Here is a 20,492-nt window from a genome sequence, read left to right as displayed (position 1 = left end):
AGCAGCGGTCCAAGAGGCGAGACACAAATGTCTTCTGGTAAAGCAAAAACTTCTGAATTCGGGGGGCGCTAGAGGGCGCACTGCGGAATGGCTGGCATCTGAGTCAGCTCCGCCGGACGGGTGCGGGAAAAACGTTCCCTGCAGCCCCAAACTCGCCCCAAAAGACGTGAAAAACAGCCTCATGGGCGTCGGAATGCTGTGACACTGTGAGGTGGCAGTCTTCTCTATTTGGGGAAGGACGTGACAGGAGAAATCGGCGAATAACCTGGTGAAGGTACGAGACTGTCCAAAATGGCGGCAGCCGACTGCGACGGCGGAGGGCGCAAATGAGCAATGTCACCCCCAAACGCCCACATGCCTGTGCTGAAACCACCCCAGCGCCAGCGAGGAAGAGGTACGGGACGCTCGCTATGTGCGGCGTTATTACTGTGGAGAGGATGCGTTCCAGGGCTGCCAAAATGGCGGAGGCGGTGGAACGCACGACCAGCGAACCCGCGACTGGCGCTGCCGCTACCCTGATCGATTAAAGCTGCATGGGACCCGGGCACCAGCGGTGGCCGAGAACGCTCAGCGGAGAAGCGGAGGTGGAGGGGAGAGTGGCACAGCTGGAGGGAGGCTAGTAAGCGGAGCGCTGAGTCGGGATCGGAGGCACTGCTGCACGCTGTCGGCGGGAACGCGGCAGAAGGCGCGAATGTGATCCAGCGTCTCCCTGCCACTGGAGTGACAGAAGGCCCGCGAGCAGCCACCACTTAAGGAGACCAACAAAGACCCTGAGGTACAGCGACCATATCGGTGTCACCGGCGCCGACTCCCACGTAGACGGCAAGTTCGAAAGGTAACCAGTGTACTACTCTATGGTGCTAATCTGCAACGAGGCACTGTAAACAACGTGGCGAAGACGCTCGCTCGCATTGGGCCCCGCTTGCCCATGCTCGCCGGGCAGGGGATGCCTGTGCACCTACGTGTTCCTCAAAAACGACGACAACTTACAGCACACCTGCAGCAGACATTGCGCTGAGCAAGTATGTGGCTAGGCAGAGGCCCAAATGCATAGGCCCGCAGCGCTGGGGACGGTTGGCGCACAACAGCGATGCAAACGTACGGCGGCCAAGCCCGCAGCCTCGTCGAGCCCACGGATAAGTAGCCCAACTGCGTCTCCCAGTGAAATGGGCAAACCCGACAAGCAGCAGACGAAATTGCCCTTCGGGACCAGGAAGCAGACGACGAAACCTGGGTCTGCTCTGGAAGCTGACGGGGAGCAGGTACTGGGAGACGGCGCCAACATGGAGACGGTGCTGAGGGCTATCCAACAAAGCCTACAAGATATGAATAACAAGATGGACAATGTCGTAGCGAGGGTGGATACTATGACAGCGAAATTGGAAAACCACGAGGAGAGACTGGTGGAAGCAGAGCAAAGGATCTCCGCGGTAGAAGATCAATCCAGGGATACCACAAAAGCATGCGGTGCCATTGAAAAGACCCTAGAAACCCTGAGAGCAAAGGTGGAGGACCAAGAAGCGAGGTCCCGCCGCAACAACGTACGTATTTCGGGCCTGCCGGAGCCCACCAATACTGGCAAGATGGAAACGTTTGTGGAAAACATGATAAAAGACATATTTGGGGCTGGGAGCTTCTCGGAAGTTTTCCTGGTCGAACGCGCGCACTGTTCCCTGGCCCCCACCCCAAAACCAGGGGCCACGCCTCGGATGATCATTGCCCGAGTACTGAGCTATAGAGACAGGGATACTATACTCAGACTTGCAAGGGAAAAAGGTGCAATCAGCTATCAGGGCAATACGATGGAATTTTATCCTGACCACACCATGGCGGTGCAATTGGCGCGGAAGGAGTTTGCTGCTGTAAAGAAGAAACTTCGGGAGTTGGAAATCGGATATGCGATGCTCTACCCAGCGAAACTCAAAATTCTAACGGAGGGCAAGCCGGTGATTCTTACGACAGTGCAAGCTGCACAAGACTACATCAAAAAACTTGGCAAACGCCGTAAAGACCGGGAGAGTGCGGGCAGAATGAGCGACAACGATTGAACACTCTGATGGCGGACCCGCATGGGCCACTTGATTACTATTTCAAGGACAGCTGTGGGCTGCGGACACTGAATTTGGCGCAGGGCTACGAACTGCACTCTACAATAGAACGGATGTTGCCACCTACGGACATTACGAGGAGGACGAGCTTGGCGGTAACGCAGTGAGTACATTTGGCGATCCTCGGAGGTGGGCTGATGAACGAGCCCCACGAAGTGAATGACTCAGGGTACATGGGCAGCAGACTGTAGAGGGTGCGATGCCACTCTTTGGAGCTGAGACAGTATCGGCAAAGGTGGGTCGATATGGGTATGAGAAGACGCCGCACCTGAAAATGTTTAAAACTCCGAGTGGTGGTGGGGGGGAAGGATCATATTGGACACATATGGGGTGAAGAGAGGGGAAGGGGAAGAACCTGACATTGACATTGTGGAGAATCGCACCTGTCCACATCCACTATGTGGATGGAGATGTGTGCTCCGGGCGACACCCCCAGGCGGGTGTACCCCAACTTAAGTTCTACTACAGTTTCGAAGTTATGGGGGAGATGGCTTTGGCAAAGTTTGGGTGCTGAAGTGGGAGGAGGGGGGAAGGGGGGGTTGAGAATGGTTCAAATGAATGCACTGTGTCTGAGAAACATTGCGACCTCTTTTGTTGCCTGTAAGGATATTGTTAAGCTTGCATTCTTTAGCAGGAGACCGCAACATACGCACGACATGGGGCTGTCGACCTGCAATCGGACTGCAATAAGCAGCGCAGCCGCAGGGAAGCTTAAACCACTCACACGATAATGGCACGCTCTGACACACTAAACTTTCTAACATGGAACGTCGGGGGACTAGGGAATCCGAAAAAGATAAGACAAATGTTTGCATACTTTGACAGGCTGAAAGTAGACGTGACATTTCTACAAGAAACACACTTGGCACCCACTAGCCCGTCCAGGCTGGGAAACAAATGGGCAGAATCAGCCACTGGCTCAAACTACTCTACATACTCACGGGGTGTAAGTATACTGATAAATAAAGGGACCCACTTTAAGATCTCAGAAACGTACACTGACACTGGGGGACGGTATGTCATAGTGGTGGGTAAGGTAAGACAGCAGCAAGTCTATGGCCCGAACGTAGACGATGCAGCATTCTATGAAAGGTTGTGGCACAAATTAGCGGACATACGGGCGGACAATATCATCTGGGGGGGGTGATTTTAATGTTGCGCTACAAGACGGACACGACAGAGCATCACACACACTGGAACAGCATATAAAAGCGAGGGAGATGCTACTCGATGCAATGTCCGATTTACATCTAAGCGACATGTGGAGGATATCGCACCCTGGGGGAACATGTAGCCACACACATTAATGCGGCCAACAGGAACTGGTCCAGGATGGACTATTGGTTAGGCACGCAGCATACTATAACATGGGTAGAGAAGATCACACACCTCCCGAGGACACTCTCAGATCACGGCCCGGTTCTCCTACAGTTACGAATCCCACACTATGTCACACCACCGTACGTCTGGCGGTTCAATGCGCAGGCCTTGCATGATCCGCTTTATGTTAACACCATCATGAAAGCGATCACTGACTACTTTGAACTGAATTCCCCCACGACGGAGGACCCGTGCCTCCTATGGGAAGCCTTCAAAGCAACAATACGGGGCGTATGCATCAGCACAACATCAGGCATATTGAAGGACATTCGGCACCAGTTAAAGAGGAGGGAGGAGATGATACAGGAGCTGGAACAGCGATACACATGCACTGGTGACACAGCGATATTGAGTGACATTCGGGCACTACTGTCAGAGTACCACAAATTTGCTGAGGATGAATTAAAATACATATTCAAATGGACAACTGCCAGACGGTATGGAGAGGGGGGAAGGCCGGGTAGGGCTCTAGCGGAAAAGATTTGTTCAGGCAGAGCACCACAGCACATAACGGTAATAAGAACTAAGGATGGCACACACACGCACGACATCAAGACAATAATGGGGGAGTTTAGGGACACGTATGGGGCACTATATGAGGCGAGGCCACTAATACCACAAGAAGAACTGTTGGCTTACATGGCTGACGTGGAGATTGCCTGGCTGGCGGATGGTCACAGAGACTATCTGGCACGACCTATCACGACACAAGAAGTTGTAGATACCATTAAAAGACTCCCTAATGGCAAAGCTCCGGGGCCGGATGGTTTCGTAATAGAATTTTATAAGGCATTTGCAGACATACTAGCACCGCACCTGGTGAACCTCTATGAAACCGCCCACGAAGCACAAACACTACCACCGTCAATGAGAGAGGCGCTGATCATCGCTCTACTGAAACCGGGAAAGGACGATGAACACTGCAACTCTTACCGCCCTCTCTCGCTGATCAACGTAGACACTAAAATACTAGCAAGCATACTAGCAGACAGACTGAAACCGCTCATGCCACTGTTGATCTGACCCGACCAGGCTGGTTTCATACCGGACAGGTCGACCACCCACAACACTCGCACTCTATTTGCTCTGGCACACTACTTGGCCCCGCACATAAAGGCGGTAGCTGTCCTACTGGACGCGGCCAAGGCGTTCGATACGATTGATTGGCCCTTTCTCCATGCAGTCCTGGTTCGGATGGGGTTCCCACCACTGTTCATTGGCTGGATTACGATGCTGTACTCGGGCCTGACAGCACGCATAAGGATAAATAAACATCTTTCAGCCCCAATAGAAATCAGACGTGGCACCAGGCAGGGATGCCCTCTATCGCCAATGCTGTTTGCCCTCATACTGGAACCATTAGCGTGTAAAATAAGGCAACACCACCACTACTCAGCCATTCAGCTCCCCACACGGCCCATACACATAGCCTTATACGCGGACGACATGGTCCTTTATGTTAAAAATCCAGAGCTACATCTCAACCCGCTGCTGCGGGAATACATTAAATTCGGTCAATACTCAGGACTGCAAATTAACTGGAACAAATCCCTTGTACTTCCATTGACGGACTGTACCCAGCCCTCTGCACTGGAGTACCCTCTGGAATGGCAGGATGAGCCACCAAGATACTTGGGCATATGGTTCCACAGGGACCCGGAACTGGTCATCCGCACCAACTACGGGAGAGCTATATCAACGCTAGAAGATAAGATCAAGAGGTGGATTGGACTACCGCTGTCACTGGCGGATAGACTCGCAATAGTAAACATGGTACTCTTGCCTACATTTTTATATTTATTCAACAACATACCTATCAAGCCCCCGGCAGAGGTGTTCCGCAACATAAAATCCCTCATGTTATCCTTGATCTGGGCGGGGAAACAAGCTAGGTTAGATCTACAGACACTGACGCTACCGTACGCTAAAGGAGGTTTTAAGGTACCAGACATCTACCTATACTATCTATGTGCCCAGGCGCAATTCGCGCATTATTGGTACCATGAGATACCATTTCTGACACATGTGGCAGTAGAAAAAGGGGACGCTGACCCCATCCCACTGACTAGTATCCTGACACATAAACGACCCAGATTGCATGACCATGACATAAACCCAGTGAACACCACGATCGAGGCATGGAAGACACTGAGTCAGATGGCGCACAGCACACCACTCTACGCTCCGGCACTCCCATTAGCCCACCATCCGGCCTTATCCGTCACACAAGAACGGGTAGGAATGGATCTCCTTAACTACGCTGGCATAGATACCCTATGCGATTTATATAGAGATGGGCAATTCGTAACACTAGACAAATTGACGTATATCCAGAACCCAACCCTGCTGTTTAGTTTTAACTATTACAGATTGCAAAGGGCAGTAAGAGAGCATTATCCGGCATTCCCAGACGAACCACAGACACTTGCCCCTTTACAACTCATACTCACCGCACCCTCGGCGTCTCACTTAGTGTCCAGAATATACCACAGCGCACAAACAAGCATGGGGGGTAACACTATAAGGGCCAGGGAGAAATGGTGCGCAGCACTGGCAGATACCCTCACGGAAGAGGAATGGGAGACTTCCTGCATACTAACGGGGATGCTGACACCGAACGGTAATCTTAGACTCATCCATTATAAATACTTGCATCACATGTATCACACGCCTGACAGACTGCATAGGTATGGCTTAAGGGATAACTCCAACTGTCCTAGGTGCGGGCAGGAACATGCTGATTTTATGTATTTGGCATGGCACTGTGGTGCGGTGGCACAATACTAGGAACAAGTGGTACAGACCATCAACATTATCTTGGGGGCCGCTTTAGGCTGCAAAGCAAAAATTTGCCTATTGGGGTTAGTGCCACAATTGAGAGCGCGACGACGGAAACTGTGTGTGATCGCGCTGCTAATGGCGAAGAGGAGAGTGTCCTTGCACTGGAATAGTAAGCTGAAGCCAAAGGTGAAAAAGTGGCTGGAGGACTTGACCTATTGTAGAGACACATTGGCCACGTACGAGGAGGAACTACCTGCAGGTTCTCGTCCCAGAGACTACTGGGAACCTTTTAGACAATATCTGCTGACGGTGGCTTCGGACAATGATACGTAGTTGGTACACACCTACAACAGGTCTTATGCAAATACGCGTGGTACATTACTGAGTAATGAGGGGGGGAGAATGTTGTGAGACAGTGCTTTAAGTGTTAAGGGGGGTTTTTTCGTTACCTTGTTCCTCTAGGTTGCAGAGGTTCCTACTATAAAACATGAAAACGTAAGACTGAGAGAACGTATATACCATGTTGTTACATTGTCAACTGACGAGCATGATCCTCACACCGTCACCTCGCCGCCGGACCTACGGTTGTCGGCTGAAGGGCTGTGTATGAACGAACTTATGATTGTGGATATTGTTAACATGGACAGCCGGCCTTATCAGGTTGTAGGCGATACGATTGTACTTTATCTCTATGACAATGTGCAATAAATGTCTTACACCAAAAAAAACTTCTGAATGCGCACATAGAATACACCCTTATGTACCTGGCGCGACTGCAGGTTACATATCGGGATAAACTTTCCTTCTTCACAAATCCGCAGCAGGTCAAGAACCTCCTCAAAGTAGTCAGGAAATGTTCACCACATCGCAAACCCGATGACCGGAGCTCTAGATCTTCGTCTCCCATAATCTGATGGACTTTGAAAGTGGTCACTATCTCCATGGCAAGTATGTTCTTATCTTCTCCCTCCTAACAATGCCTATGTCTTCCAGAACCTGGCAGCAGCAAACACTCCCAGCTTATATCTGTCAAGCAGCAATTGTCACTCCTCATTGGCGTTTTGGGACAATTACAACTCGCCAGAGTCCGATAAGTGTTTTGCCGCCTGAAATTGTCAATGACTATTCGAGTGGTGGGTCTAATTTTTCCTTTTTGTAGGTTTTCCTTCCCCCCTCATCTACCCTGCACCATTGGGTGGATGCGTTGCAGCTATAGGAGAAGGGAGGACCTCCTAGCCCACAAACTATTTCCCTTTACTGTCTTTTGACCTTCTTAGCATCTAATTGACTTAAACTGCAATGTTCATTTGGTTTGAGTGGGTAGCTCATTTCCTGCACATTTGGGATGCTGTTGTGGGGGGGGGGGGGGTTGGGATTGTTTTTCTTCGGAATGTTATTTATTCCATTCACCAGCAGGTAGACATGCGAGTGCACATAGAAAATGGCACACTGTCACATGCCCAAGGTGCATCTAGATATCACTAAATTACCATGACCTCGTGGATTGAGGCATTAAAGATAAAGCTACTCACATGGAACTTTAGAGGTCTTGGTAACCCTTGTAAATGCAGATAGATTCTCACATACCTGGACAGGCACCAAATTCATATTGCTATGCTTCAAGAGACACATTTTGACCCACGCCGACCACCCCGCTTTGGCAGAAAATGGGCTACATTGATTCTTGTCAAAAAGAATACTCCCTTCATTCTGGGCGGAACCTATCATGACTCCCAAGGTAGAAGTTGCATGCTCTGGGGAACACTGGGCACACAGTCGATCACACTGGTCAGCTGTTACGGGCCTAATATTGATGACCCGGACTACTTTCTGGCATTATGGGAGCAAATACTTAAAGTGGGATCCACTCATATTATTCGGGGGGGGCACTTTTATACTGCCCTGTGCCCTGCAGCTGACAGGTCTAACCCTCTCCCTCACCACTATACCAAAACCCAAGACGCAATAGCACATCTGCTCCCAGACTATGGGCTTACTGATGCGTGGCGGCATGTGAACCCAGCCGGGAGAGAGGGCACCTATTACACTGCTGTATACTCCTCCTGATCTCAACTTGACTACTGAATTGTCTCCTGAGTTGTCCCTTGGATCCTTGATGTCGAACACTTAGCAAGAACTTATTCTGACCATGCCCCTGTCCGGATGGTGGTATCACCCCCAAACTTCATTGCTACTCCAAGATGCTGGCGTCTCATTCCAGAGGCACTGCTAGACGCAGTTTTATAGGTGGAACTTGGAACTGAAATAGCGGACTTCTTTCATAGAAACACAGGCTCTGTTAAACACATCAGTACTGCCTGGGAGGCTTTCAAAGTCACGATAAGAGGGACTTGCATATCCCAAAGTTTCTGTGTCCTAGGGGACATCCGACGCACCCTGCACTGACTCAAAGGGGAACTGAAGCAATTAGAGAATGACATAGGGCACAACACATCAGGGCCTCAGCTAGCTACACTCGAGGACAAACCTTCTGAATATAAAGACACTGCTGAGCGGGAAGCTCACTTTTGGGGTAAATACTTTACAGCCCACAAATACGGGGAAGGGGAAAAGACCCGGTAGGGCGCTTGCAAGGAAAATTAGATTACCCTGTTTCTCCAACTACATTTTAGACATAGTTGACAGCGCCGGGGTGCGCCACAGGGATTGCCATGACATTTTACAAATCTTCCACACTGACCTCTACAGCACCCGCAGACTCGAACCCCCTGATCTTTTGGACTACTTGCGCGATATAACGCTGGGATGGCTGAACAACACTCTGAGGGAATTCCTAGCAGCACCAATTGAGGACGATGAGATACATGATGCAATAATGCAGATGAAATCTGGAAAAGCCCCGGGGTCCGATGGGCTCCCCGTAGATTTTTATAATGGCTATATTGACCACCCGCTCCCTGTGCACAAGCAAGTCTTCAGGGATGTCCAGGAACTGGAGATCCTCCCAACCTCGATGAGAGGCTCTCATAACCTCCCTCATGAAGCCTGGTAAACTACCAGACCATTGTGACTCTTATCGCCCCCTATCTCTCATCAATACTGGTGCAAAACATTTTGCCAAGATTCTGACTAATCGCCTTAGCCTCCTGATAGAGATGCTCGTCCTCCCGGACCAGGCGGGCTTCATTCATGGCGGTGCGACTTCTCATAACCTACATACCCTCTTTTCCATTTTTACAAAACATGGATTCACAGTTGGCACTTGCTGCTTTCTTTTTAGACGCCACAAAGGCCATTGATTCTGTGGAATGGGATTATCTGTTTGTAATCCTACAATGCATGGGACTACCCAAGGGTTTTTATCATGGATACGCCTTATATATACTTCCCCTGTTGCAAAGGTGCTAACAATGGGCATACATCCTCGCCCTTTTTTTATTATCCGGGGCACCCGGCAGGGTTGCCCACTCTCCAGACTCCTATTTGCCCTAGCAATAGAACCTCTTGCGGTAAAAATCAGGTAGTATCATCATGATAACAGCCTTGCCTTGCTTCCTCCGTCCAATACTCATCTTCCTATACGCAGATGATGTCACCTTATGTTGGGGAACCCCAGCAAAACCTCAACCTGTTGCTCCGGGAGTTTGTCCGTTTTGGAGGTCTTTCTGGGATCCATATTAATTGGACAAAATCTCAGATATTCCCGCTCACCGCATCAACAACTCCATTTCCCGACTTCCCCATTGAATGGTGCGCTACCAAAGTAAAATACTTGGGGGTACATATTACCACTGATGAGGACGAACTGATGAGGCTCAATTATGGCAGAACGATAGAACATATCACTAGCTGCATAACGAGATGGAATGCCCTCCCTCTCACCATGGTGGGACTCATCTCTCATAAAAATAGTGGTCCTTCCCAAGCTACTCTATCTGTTTTTAAATATCCTGTATAACCCCGTAAGTAATTTTTTTTCTGCCCTTCGCTCAGAGTTGATCCGACACACATGGGGGAGCAAACACCCTCGTCTGCAATGGGAGACACTCACTCGCCCCTATTTTCAAGGCAGTTTCGATATTCCTAACTTCGAATTATACTATCTTTCTGCTCAGGCACATTATGCTTGCTCACTATTGGTTTCATCCCCCCAGATACACGCCTCATCTTGCAACTACACATTGGCTGTCGGACCCTGTCTCCCTGGGAGCGGTCATACTTTCTGCAACCACGTTGCATGGGAGAGGCTTGACATCATTTGTTTACACAGTGAAGGCATGGCTGCACATTGCCAGGCGATTACAGTCCCCCATGCTATACTCGCCCTTACTCCCTCTAGTCTACCATCCAGGGATGCCGGTCCTACAAGAGGGTACCTTAAAAAAAACTAAAGCTAAACACAACGTCTCTTGCTGGGGAGATCTTTATCTGAATGGCAAGTTCCGCACACTTCAACAACTAGTTTCAAAGACCTCCCCTATGGATATATTCTTATACATACGATTGAGACAGGGTCTTGGAGAATTTACCCCTGAATACCCACTGGAACGTCAGTTGATTGCCCCCGTGCATCAAATACTATGTGCTGTTACTGCCTCACACTTAGTCTCTGCTCTCTACCACTGCTTATACACCGATGTAACATCTGCCCCTTGTGCTGCCCGGGAAAATGGGCTGCTGTGATCAGGCAGGTTATTACCAATCAACAGTGGACATATTGCTGCAATCGGAGATCAGACTAAAGAAGCCTCGTCTAGCAGTCGCTTACGCATTACCCATTACAAGTTCCTATATCGCACATATTGCACCCCGGCTAAATTACATAAATATAAACTATGAGACACTGACAAGTGTGATAGATCCTGGATGGTGGCGGCCGACTACACCTCACCTGGGAATGTAGCACTGTCCAGTCTATTGGTAACAGGTGATCATGGCACTAGAGTTAATGACCTCCCTGAAACTTCAACATTCTCCCCTGGTAACGCTCCTAGGCTGCACTGAGAAGCTATCATTGACATTTTGCAAATTCATCTCATTTGGTCTTCTACTAGCTAGAAGGAGGATAGCATGTAGGTGGGATCGGGCACGGCACCCAAATTTAAGGAATGGATCAGGCACATGCTCTTTTGGCAAGAACAAACATTCACATATGCAGAACTGCGTCCCTCCACTTCACATCCTCGCGATATTTGGGGCCCCCTCAAGATGCATCCGATTGACGACAAAGACAATCCGCACATCCCTGTCATTGAGACGACATAACTGTCCATGGGTCACTATCATGTAATGTTTACATGCTTAACTGTACGGATGTGTTTCAAATACACTTAGACCACGTTCTTCACGCTGGGTATGTGAGGTTATTGCTTACTTTCAATGCTAAGAGATGTCACCCACTGTTTTTCTCTCTTTTTCACACCGCTATTTCGGACTCTGTACTGCATCATCTTTGTATTCCGCTTGTGCTGCTAAACCTGTATCTACCTATGTACTGTAAATACAATGTTAGATTGTTCTGTGTTTTTTTAATTTCTTTTTCTTCCCTCTACTTGTTTGAGAAAAACTCAATAAACAAATCTCCCCCCCCCCCTCTCTACCCTCCCCAAAATGTTTTTACCAGATCCTCTACATCTGTGCAAAGTTGCATTTGTTATCAGTAAAAGTTGCATTGGTTATCAGCAAAATAAATACAATGCCTGTCAATGCTTAGAACCAGCATGGGCACACATTGTGAGTTCTTGATTAAGGAACTGTGCCAGAAGCCAATAGTGAGTTTACATGAATCTTACAAAGTATGTTCAGTAAATACATACATAGTATCTATCTGCCAGTGTGCAAATATTCCTTGAATGCTATTTTTCAAGGTATATGGGTGTAATCTTTTTTTCTGATCAGTTTTTAACACAGTCTCTGTATTGCAGGTGAGCTGAAACACATCACTAAGCTGAAGCCATGGGGCCTTTTTGAAGTGCTGGTTGAAAAATACGAGTGGACCCAAGAAGAAGCTGCAGGGTTCACAGACTTCCTTTTACCAATGCTGGAGCTGGTTCCAGAAAAACGAGCTACAGCGGCTGAATGCCTACGGCATCCTTGGCTCGAGGCATAGCCTCTGCCACTTTTACTCCGTTCACAGCCCATTTCTCTGTGCTATTTCAACAAAAAGCACATTATGTTCCTGCACCCTCCACCTAATAATCCATATTTCCTTCCACATCCATACCTCTCCCATTGCCGAACTGAAGTCTTTCACAGAAAAAACATAGTACTTCAAGACTTTACAGATTTCCAGCATTGTAGCTCTGTGGCCCGAGTGTTTGACGACAGGGAAACTTAATGCTCCTCTGCCTTGACTGAACTTTGCCAAAGATAACCAGCACATAGACTGGAATAAAGAACTGGCAATGGCGGTCCTTGCTGTTCTGGATTCATTGCTCATTGGATGATCTCCAAAGGACACATTCCTTGTAATGAACTAGAATCGCATTTTTGGGTGGTGGGCCTTTCCGGGTTGGGGTTTGAGAGGGTTGGAAATGAATGAAACCGAGGATCTTGTTTTGTTTTTGTTTTTTTACTGCCCCGCTACCTCCTTTAAGTTGAAGAAACGGACCACTGGTGCCTAGAGGTTGTTTCCGTAGGCATTGTAATGCAGAACATTTCAACCCTGTCTGGCAGGCTGCTCTTTGTCTGTTGTGTAGGTTTCAGTTGGTTAATACCCCAGCACCGAGAGATAGGCACTCTGCAGATAAAGCAGACTAACATGCAGCAGCAACCCAATCCCCTCCTCAGTGCAGAGCCGAAATCAGGGCACTGCATGTCCAGTTTCTTAAAAGACACTTGAAAAAGTGTTGTTGGAATAGAATTATGCTTGTGCAGTGCTGCTAACTTTTGCATTTAAAACTACATATAGATTTCAGGTCTTACTTGGCGAGGAGTTACTGTTTGTTGATTTATCATTAACATAGCTAATGATTGTTTTTTTTAATTTAATTCTTCACCAGTGTTCCCTAATCTCAGCTCAAGTGGGTCACAGAATTAAATAGGACTTCAAGGTTTTGTTTGCCACTCTGAAATAATTTTTTTCAGTCAGTTTTAAGTAGCAGAGGCCTTTTTTCCTATGGACCGAGTAGACACTCACAAGATGCATGTGGAAGTTTCAAGCACTAAAAAGGCACCTCTGAATCCTCTTGATGGTGAAGATCCAAGATACTAATGCTTGTTAGCTTTCCTTTTTGAGCGTGTTGAAGAGGTCCTATATACATTTTCAAGCAACTGTGTTCCCTTATGTTGTATGGTTGTTATCTTTGGAAAGTACATTGCAAGTTTCCTTAAATGTTCATTGTTTTTTCTCCTCTTCTTTGTCTTTCTTCTGACTTCCTTTCCTAGTTAATAACTTACTCTCTTACCCCTACAATCGTAGGACTTGGTTTGCTTTTCCCCCATTCAGTAACCTTGATCAGGCTATTCACCTTGATTCTCCCACCTAAATGTGTCCACTATATGTTTGCACCTCTGCCAAAAGGTGGCCAAGCAGTGTTTTGCTTTCTATTTAAATTTGAATCATATGTTTATTTAGTCATGCTTTTTATGTTTGGTCAGTTGGTTACCACTACCTCTCTATCCTTTAAGCTGGCTGATGGATTATTTTGGGTTTGCTGCTTTGTTTGGTAGGTATGTTACCCTTTGATCTGTCTGCTGTTATTTGGTCCTCCCCCTCATTCCTCAGAGTACACGTATGTACAAGCTATCGCAACAACCCTAAATTCTGAGTTATTACGTACAAAGTCAAATAACTAAAGGGGACATGTAGCCGTTTTAATCAAAACTGGAATCTAACTGACTAATTTGCCGTTACTTCTCATGCTGTTGGCTTTTCAGTATTGTTTGTTAAAGGACGACGTCCCGTAGCTCCTTGAGAAGGCAAGTGGTTAATATGTTTCTGGTATCATTGGCTACTTATGCTTTCCTATACCATTCAACTGTGAGATTAACTTTGTCCTAAAGCACCAAGAGTTAGAATCCGCACTTTCTGCTCTCAGCCGAGCCAGTGTGTACTATTTAGTCAAAAGAGCTACTTCATGGTTGATTGACTCCACTCGAGCAGTGGCAAATCAGTCACTCCATGCCCATATTCTCTTGAACTTCCTCGATACCTGAAAGTGCTGACTAGGAATTTGTATTGCAGTTTCAGTCTAAAAGAACGCCACATTTTTATTCTTTATACTTGGGTGCATTGTCTAGTCTTTCTTTGTAAATGCAGTACAATAAACATATTTAATAACAAGCCTGTACTCCCAGGTTTTTCATCAGCTGTTACCTACTGCTTTACTCTGGTCGGTTTAGAATTGAGCAAGAATGTATATGTCTGTTTTAAAGTTTATCCATATCTGTATGTTTTTTTTGCACTGACCAGGCACCTATTGAAAAGATGCTCTGAGAGATTGGCTAGCAGCACCCTAGCGTGGTTGTAAAGTGTGTGAACCCAGAAAATCCAACAAGTATTAGCAATACTAAAAGCTCTGGCTTATTAACTGAAGTTACCTCTTCAATCACAGGTGAGCTCTGATAGCGACTTCTAGTTGCAGATTCCTTACCGTAGACTTATTCCCTTGAGTCAGACTGATCCGCTGACATCAGTTCTTTTCTTTCTGCGCCAGTCATCGCAGATCTGAAAAAGAGCCACCCGCTGCAGTCCCTTTATGACTGACCTTTTTTTAAATCCTTTTGTCGAAGATTGTTGAGACTGTTTCCTGGTGTGGGGCGATGTTCACAAGTAAGGTTGGTTTTCAAGCCCTGCGGCGCAGGGCATCAGCAGATGGCGGTGACAGACTCAAGCCCCATGGTGCCCCAGGATGCCAAGAACTGAGTTGATTGTTGCTCTATGCACCCCAAGGCCTTGAGGGACTGCTCCCTCAAGCTCCTTGCTGCTCGATGTGCAATGCCACTATGATCGTATATCCTGGTCAAGAGGAAGGTACTGGGATCGGTTTTGGGGTCACTTGAAGCACTTGTTGTCGAAGTCGTACCGGCATTCAATTAAGTCCCACAAACAGAAGAACAAGAAGAAGTCAAAAGAGGTCTTTGACTTCTCCCCTTCCGTCAAAGTCATCCGACAAGATGAGGGAACTTCTGCATATCATGGTTGAGCCTGCGCCAGGGACATCTCTGCATTTTGCCAAGTTTCCTGCAGCTGGAGTGACACCTGTCCTACTCAATGAGTTTTTTGAGACCATGCACCTCATATTTGGGCAGCCCGTCCCTACTGGTGCGCCCTTGGGCTCAGCAGGTTTGGGAGGGACCCTTACTGGCCTTCTGCCGATGGGTTCGCCCCTGCACAGGTCGAGCCACCTCGACCTTTCCTGGCACCAGCTCCATTGCGAATGTCCCCCGCACCGCCAGCCCCATACTTTTCCCCGACTCTGACACAGAGTCGGATGGGCCTCGTTTGAAGCAAACTCCGGCACTTACTAGAGGCATTCTACCCAGGCTGCAGCCTGTGCCCTATTACTATGGGCTAGGAGTTAGGTATGCTTGGGACCAACCATTGGACCCTAAGGAATACCATCCCCTAGAAGTCACAGAGGACACCTGGTGTGAGGATCTGGCAGATGCCAGTGGTCTGACATCCGCCAGAAAAGGGCTTGGTCTCTCCTCCTACTGTGACTACAGAGGAGGAAGATTAATTTGCTTTTGTGGTGAAGAGGGTGGCCATGGTCTTGGATCATCAGTTGCCCTCCATGGCTGTCAAGACGAACACCTTGACAGAGGTGCTTCAGCAGGGAGCCACCCAATGCGAATCGCTTCACCCATTTAGTGAAGCGCTCACAAACGTCCTACTCAAAACCTGGTCCAAACCCTGCATAGGGGCTTCTCTGAATAAGTCAATTTTCCACCGTCATCATCCTGCCCCAGGTTACTCACCCAGCCCCCCAACCGTGAGAGCTTGGTGGTCCAAGCCTCCACTTCCAGAGTAAATCCTGGTGCATCCCCTACCACTCTCTTGGGCAGGAAATCCAAAAAGCTAGATACCTTGGAAAAGATGTTTTCTTCCGCCACCCTGGCACTGTGGTCTGTGAACACTGTGTACTTTTTGGGTCGATACTCCCATTTGATGCTGGACTGGGTTGCACAGGTGCTGCCTAAGGTCTCGGAGGGCCCCTAGCCATACTCTCCCAAGCTATTGCTGATGGATGAGACACAGCTAAGTTCACTGTATACTGTGGGCTGGATACGACCGACTCACTATGCAGAGGGGTTACATCGTCTGTGGCCCTTGGGTGCCACTCCCGGTTAAGAAGCACTTTCGTTCGAGGCATGTGGGCTGCTGAATTCATATCTGTGCATAGATCGCCGCCTAGTGTTGGGTCCGGATGATCGCACATTGTTGTCCTGGAAGAGTCTTCGAAGTATCACGAAATAGGCGGCTCCTACCCTGGACTACAGTGCGCATGGGCATCGACTCCATCCTCAGATTGGTTTTTTCCGCCATTGGGTTCGGATGTATATTGGTTCACTCTAGTCTGAATCGATATAAAACTTTCTTAAGGCCAAAGGCCTTTAGTTTTTTCGTCGGTATAGTCTTGCGTTCGGTGCCTAGTTTTTCCAGCTCGGTTCCGAGCCGGATTCCAGAGAACCGCGTGCTTTCTACGCGGAAGGCCCAGTCGACGCCACAGACCTTATCGACTGCTCATCATGGAACGGAGCCCGTTCAAGAGATGTCCCGTGTGCAACTCCAAGTATCCCCACATCGACGTCCACCTGGTGTGCAACAAGTGTCTGTCGCCGGATCATGATGAAGCCAGTTGCATGGCTTGTTCCCGTTTTCGATCCAATAAAAAACGTATAAGCATCGACGCGCTGCGCGCCAGGAGGCCCAGCAGACTGCACCGGCGCCTGTGGACATCTTCGATGCCGGGGATGATGAGGGAGCTGACCGGGAAGTTGGTGAAAACCTGTCGAATCCCGTGTCGGAGGTCGACTATAACTACGACGCGGACGCTGAAATGTTCGAAGCCGAAGAAGTGGTCGACGCGGTAGGAGACGACGATGGGGCCTTTGGGGCAATGGAGGATAGATCGAGCGAAGAGCTAACTCAAACTGAAATTGGGGCCGAATCGCTTCAAAAGGCTCAGGTCGCGGGATCGCCACTAGGCCTTACCCAAGATCTTACAATGGGTTCTACGGCCCCGCCTTCGGGCTCTGCTACGGACATTACTATTGAGCCGCACCCTGCAAAATCGAAACCGAAAGTAAAACCAACGGTCTCGACGCAAGCGAACGCACTGGTGCCCCCCTCGAAACCAAAAGTGCGCATTACCTTGGTCGGCTCGAAGGCCTCGGAGCCGTCGGCACCGACGAAGCAGAAGGGTGTTGGCGATCCGAAGACACAGGTCAAGGGCGTCGAGACGAAGTCTGCCACGCCGAAGACAAAGGTCAAGTTGGTCGAACCGAGTAAATCGGCGCAGAAGGTGGTCGACACAAACAAGGGACTCGGTGATCCGAAGGTTCTCGAGACTCCGCGTCAACATGACAAGGTCAAGAGCGGCACAACCCACGAGGCCACGTCTAGTGGTGCCTCGAAGAATCCTGTCGACTCGGCGTGGCCGTCCGCCGCTTTCTCCAAGCAGGTGGCGGACTCCCTAAAGCGCATCAAGGAGAAGGGCTTGACTGTCGGCCCGAAAGATCCTCCACCTTCGAAGCCGATCGAGAAACCTCAAAAAGCGTTGACGCCCATTCACTTCACGCTACCGCCGAAAGTGGTGCCGAAGGCTTTCACCCCTAGGATCAGCGCCGGTGTGCCCGAGAAGGTGCCCACGGTGCCGAAGTCGACGACAGTGGTCCTAACCTTAAAGCATCGACAATCTTCGTTGGAAGAACAACAAGAACACTTTATCGATGCCGAAACAGGCAGACTTTCCCTCCATAAACGGAAAATCGCCCCAGAACAGCTGATGGAGTCCTATAAAATTCCTTTAAAGAAAAAGGATTCCACTTCAACTCCTGTTCTTGTGAAACCACTTTATCCACATGGCCATGATGTCTCACCCACTTACTCTGACATGGACGCTGGGGATGGTGATGATGATGATGATGATGATGATGATGAGTACAGCTATCCTCACTACACCGACCCTGATGATACCAATGAACCCTGGGCAGCTGGTGCTGATCCAGGTGATCCTCACTCCACCCCAGACACTCAACTTTATGCCGTAAAAACGTCGCCTACAGAGGATTCAGCGGCGTTTAATGCCCTCATTTGAAAGGGCGGCTAAGAATCATGACGTCCAGCTCCATGCTGACCCCATTGAAGTGGACTTTCTTTTTGACACCTTTTCAGTCTCAGAGAGAACTGTCAAGAGTTTGCCTATGTTGAAGGGTGTCTTAAAACATGCTGGGGAGATCTTTAAAGAGCCTACCAGAGCCAGGGTGATAAACCCTAGGATTGAGAAGAAGTATAAACCAGCGCCTACTGACCCTACGTACATCAAGGGACAGTTGCCTTTGGACTCTCTTGTTGTTTCAAATGCCCGGAAGAGGGCTAATTCTCAAACAACGGGTGATGCTCCTCCCCCAGAAAAAGAATCTAAGGTGTTTGAGGCATCACGGAAAAGGGTGGCAGCTCAAGCGGCCAAAATATGGCGCATTTCAAATACACAAGCACTTCTCGCGAGGTATGACAGGGCACACTATGACACACTGGAGACCCTGTTACAGCACCTGCCAGACGAATACAAAGAGGCAGCTGAGATGCTCATCCAAGATGGGAAGTTAATATCCAATGCTTCCATTAAATGTGCGCTGGACGCGGCTGATACCTCGGCCAGAGCTGTCAACACTAGCGTCCTGCTGAGACGACATGCCTGGCTCAGAATCTCGGGATTTAAGCTAGAGATACCGACAACCATTCTTAATCAGACAGTAAACCCTGATCATCTGTTTGGCCCAGAGGTGGACACCACCTTAGAAAAGATAAAAAAGGACACTGAAACTGCTAAGTCCATGGGGGCCTTGCAGTCCCAGCAATTCAGGGGTGGTTCTTTTCGTCGCTCAAGCGCTAGAGGTGTTTCCAGAGGCCAGCTCTCACAAACCACGCAGTACTATAAAGGCAACACGCAGTCCACATACACCAAACAAACTCGTGGTGGATATTGTGGAAACAGCGCCAAAGGCAGGGGTCGTGGCAACAACAACTCCAGATCCTCTGCCACTAACAAACAATGACGCCTTGTCACTGCCCCCGACCACGCAACACCGGTCGGGGGGAGACTTCAACAGTTCCTGCCGGTCTGGAAATCCATCACCACAGACAGGTGGGTCACACAGCTTATACAGTACGGTTATTGTCTGGAGTTAACATCCACTCCACCCAACATACCCTCAAGACACCGTCCTATGTCCGCCGAGCATTTGCACTTATTGCAGCAAGAGGTCCTCGTCATGCTGCAAAAAGGGGCAATCGAGCTCGTGCCTGTGGAAGTAAGAGGCACAGGAGTTTACTCACTGTACTTCTTGATACCAAAAAAGGACGGGTCCCTCAGGCCCATACTGGACCTCAGACCCCTCAATCAGTACATTCTATCGGAGCATTTTCACATGCTGATCCTGCAGCAAGTACTCAATCAGGGGGATTTTCTAGCAACTTTAGATCTACAGGATGTGTATTTTCACATTCCGCTGCACCCGTCACACAAAAAATACCTCCGGTTCACCACCCAAAACCAACATTACTAGTTCAAGGTTTTGCCTTACGGGGTCACCACGTTACGTAGGGTGTTTACCAAGTGCCTGGCGACGGTGGCGGCGCACCTAAGAAGACAAAACATTCACGTCTATCCTTATCTGGACGACTGGCTCATCCAGGCAAGGTCGGCCCAGCAGTGTGCCGCCCACATGTCCCACACCATTCACCTTCTTCACGATCTGGGATTCTCACTGAATTACCCAAAGTCCCACATACAGCAGTATCTGGGTGCGACGTTAAACACTCTGGCAGCCACAGCACAGCCAAATTCAGTGAGGGTCAACAGCATTCAATCGCTGATACAAAGATTCAGACCTCAACACTCGCTCCCAGCGCGAGTGTTCATGCAGTTGATAGGCATGATGGCCTCCTGCATCTCCATAGTCCCGCACGCAAGACTACATATGCGTCCGCTTCAGGAGTGCTTAGCACGTCAGTGGACTCAGGCTCACGACGGACAGTTGAAAGACCTAGTGTTGGTGAGCGGTCGGGCATACAACTCTCTGCATTGGTGGAAT

General features: G+C 48.9%; 1 protein-coding gene across 1 annotated transcript in view; it reads left to right on the top strand.

The window, feature by feature from the left end:
• Positions 1–14,514, top strand: part of SRPK1 (SRSF protein kinase 1) — a 353,882-nt gene extending 339,368 nt beyond the window's left edge. Inside the window, exon 7 of the mRNA XM_086923257.1 lies at positions 12,155–14,514. Within this exon, the coding sequence (XP_086779383.1) occupies positions 12,155–12,339 (185 nt within the window). The 3' untranslated portion in view covers positions 12,340–14,514. The remainder of the gene's footprint in view (positions 1–12,154) is intronic.
• Positions 14,515–20,492: the final 5,978 nt, after the last annotated feature.

The sequence above is a fragment of the Lissotriton vulgaris genome, chromosome 5 (genome assembly GCF_964263255.1).
Source record: "Lissotriton vulgaris chromosome 5, aLisVul1.2, whole genome shotgun sequence".
NCBI classification, from domain to species: domain Eukaryota; kingdom Metazoa; phylum Chordata; class Amphibia; order Caudata; family Salamandridae; genus Lissotriton; species Lissotriton vulgaris.
This window is presented reverse-complemented; position numbering and strand designations above follow the sequence as displayed.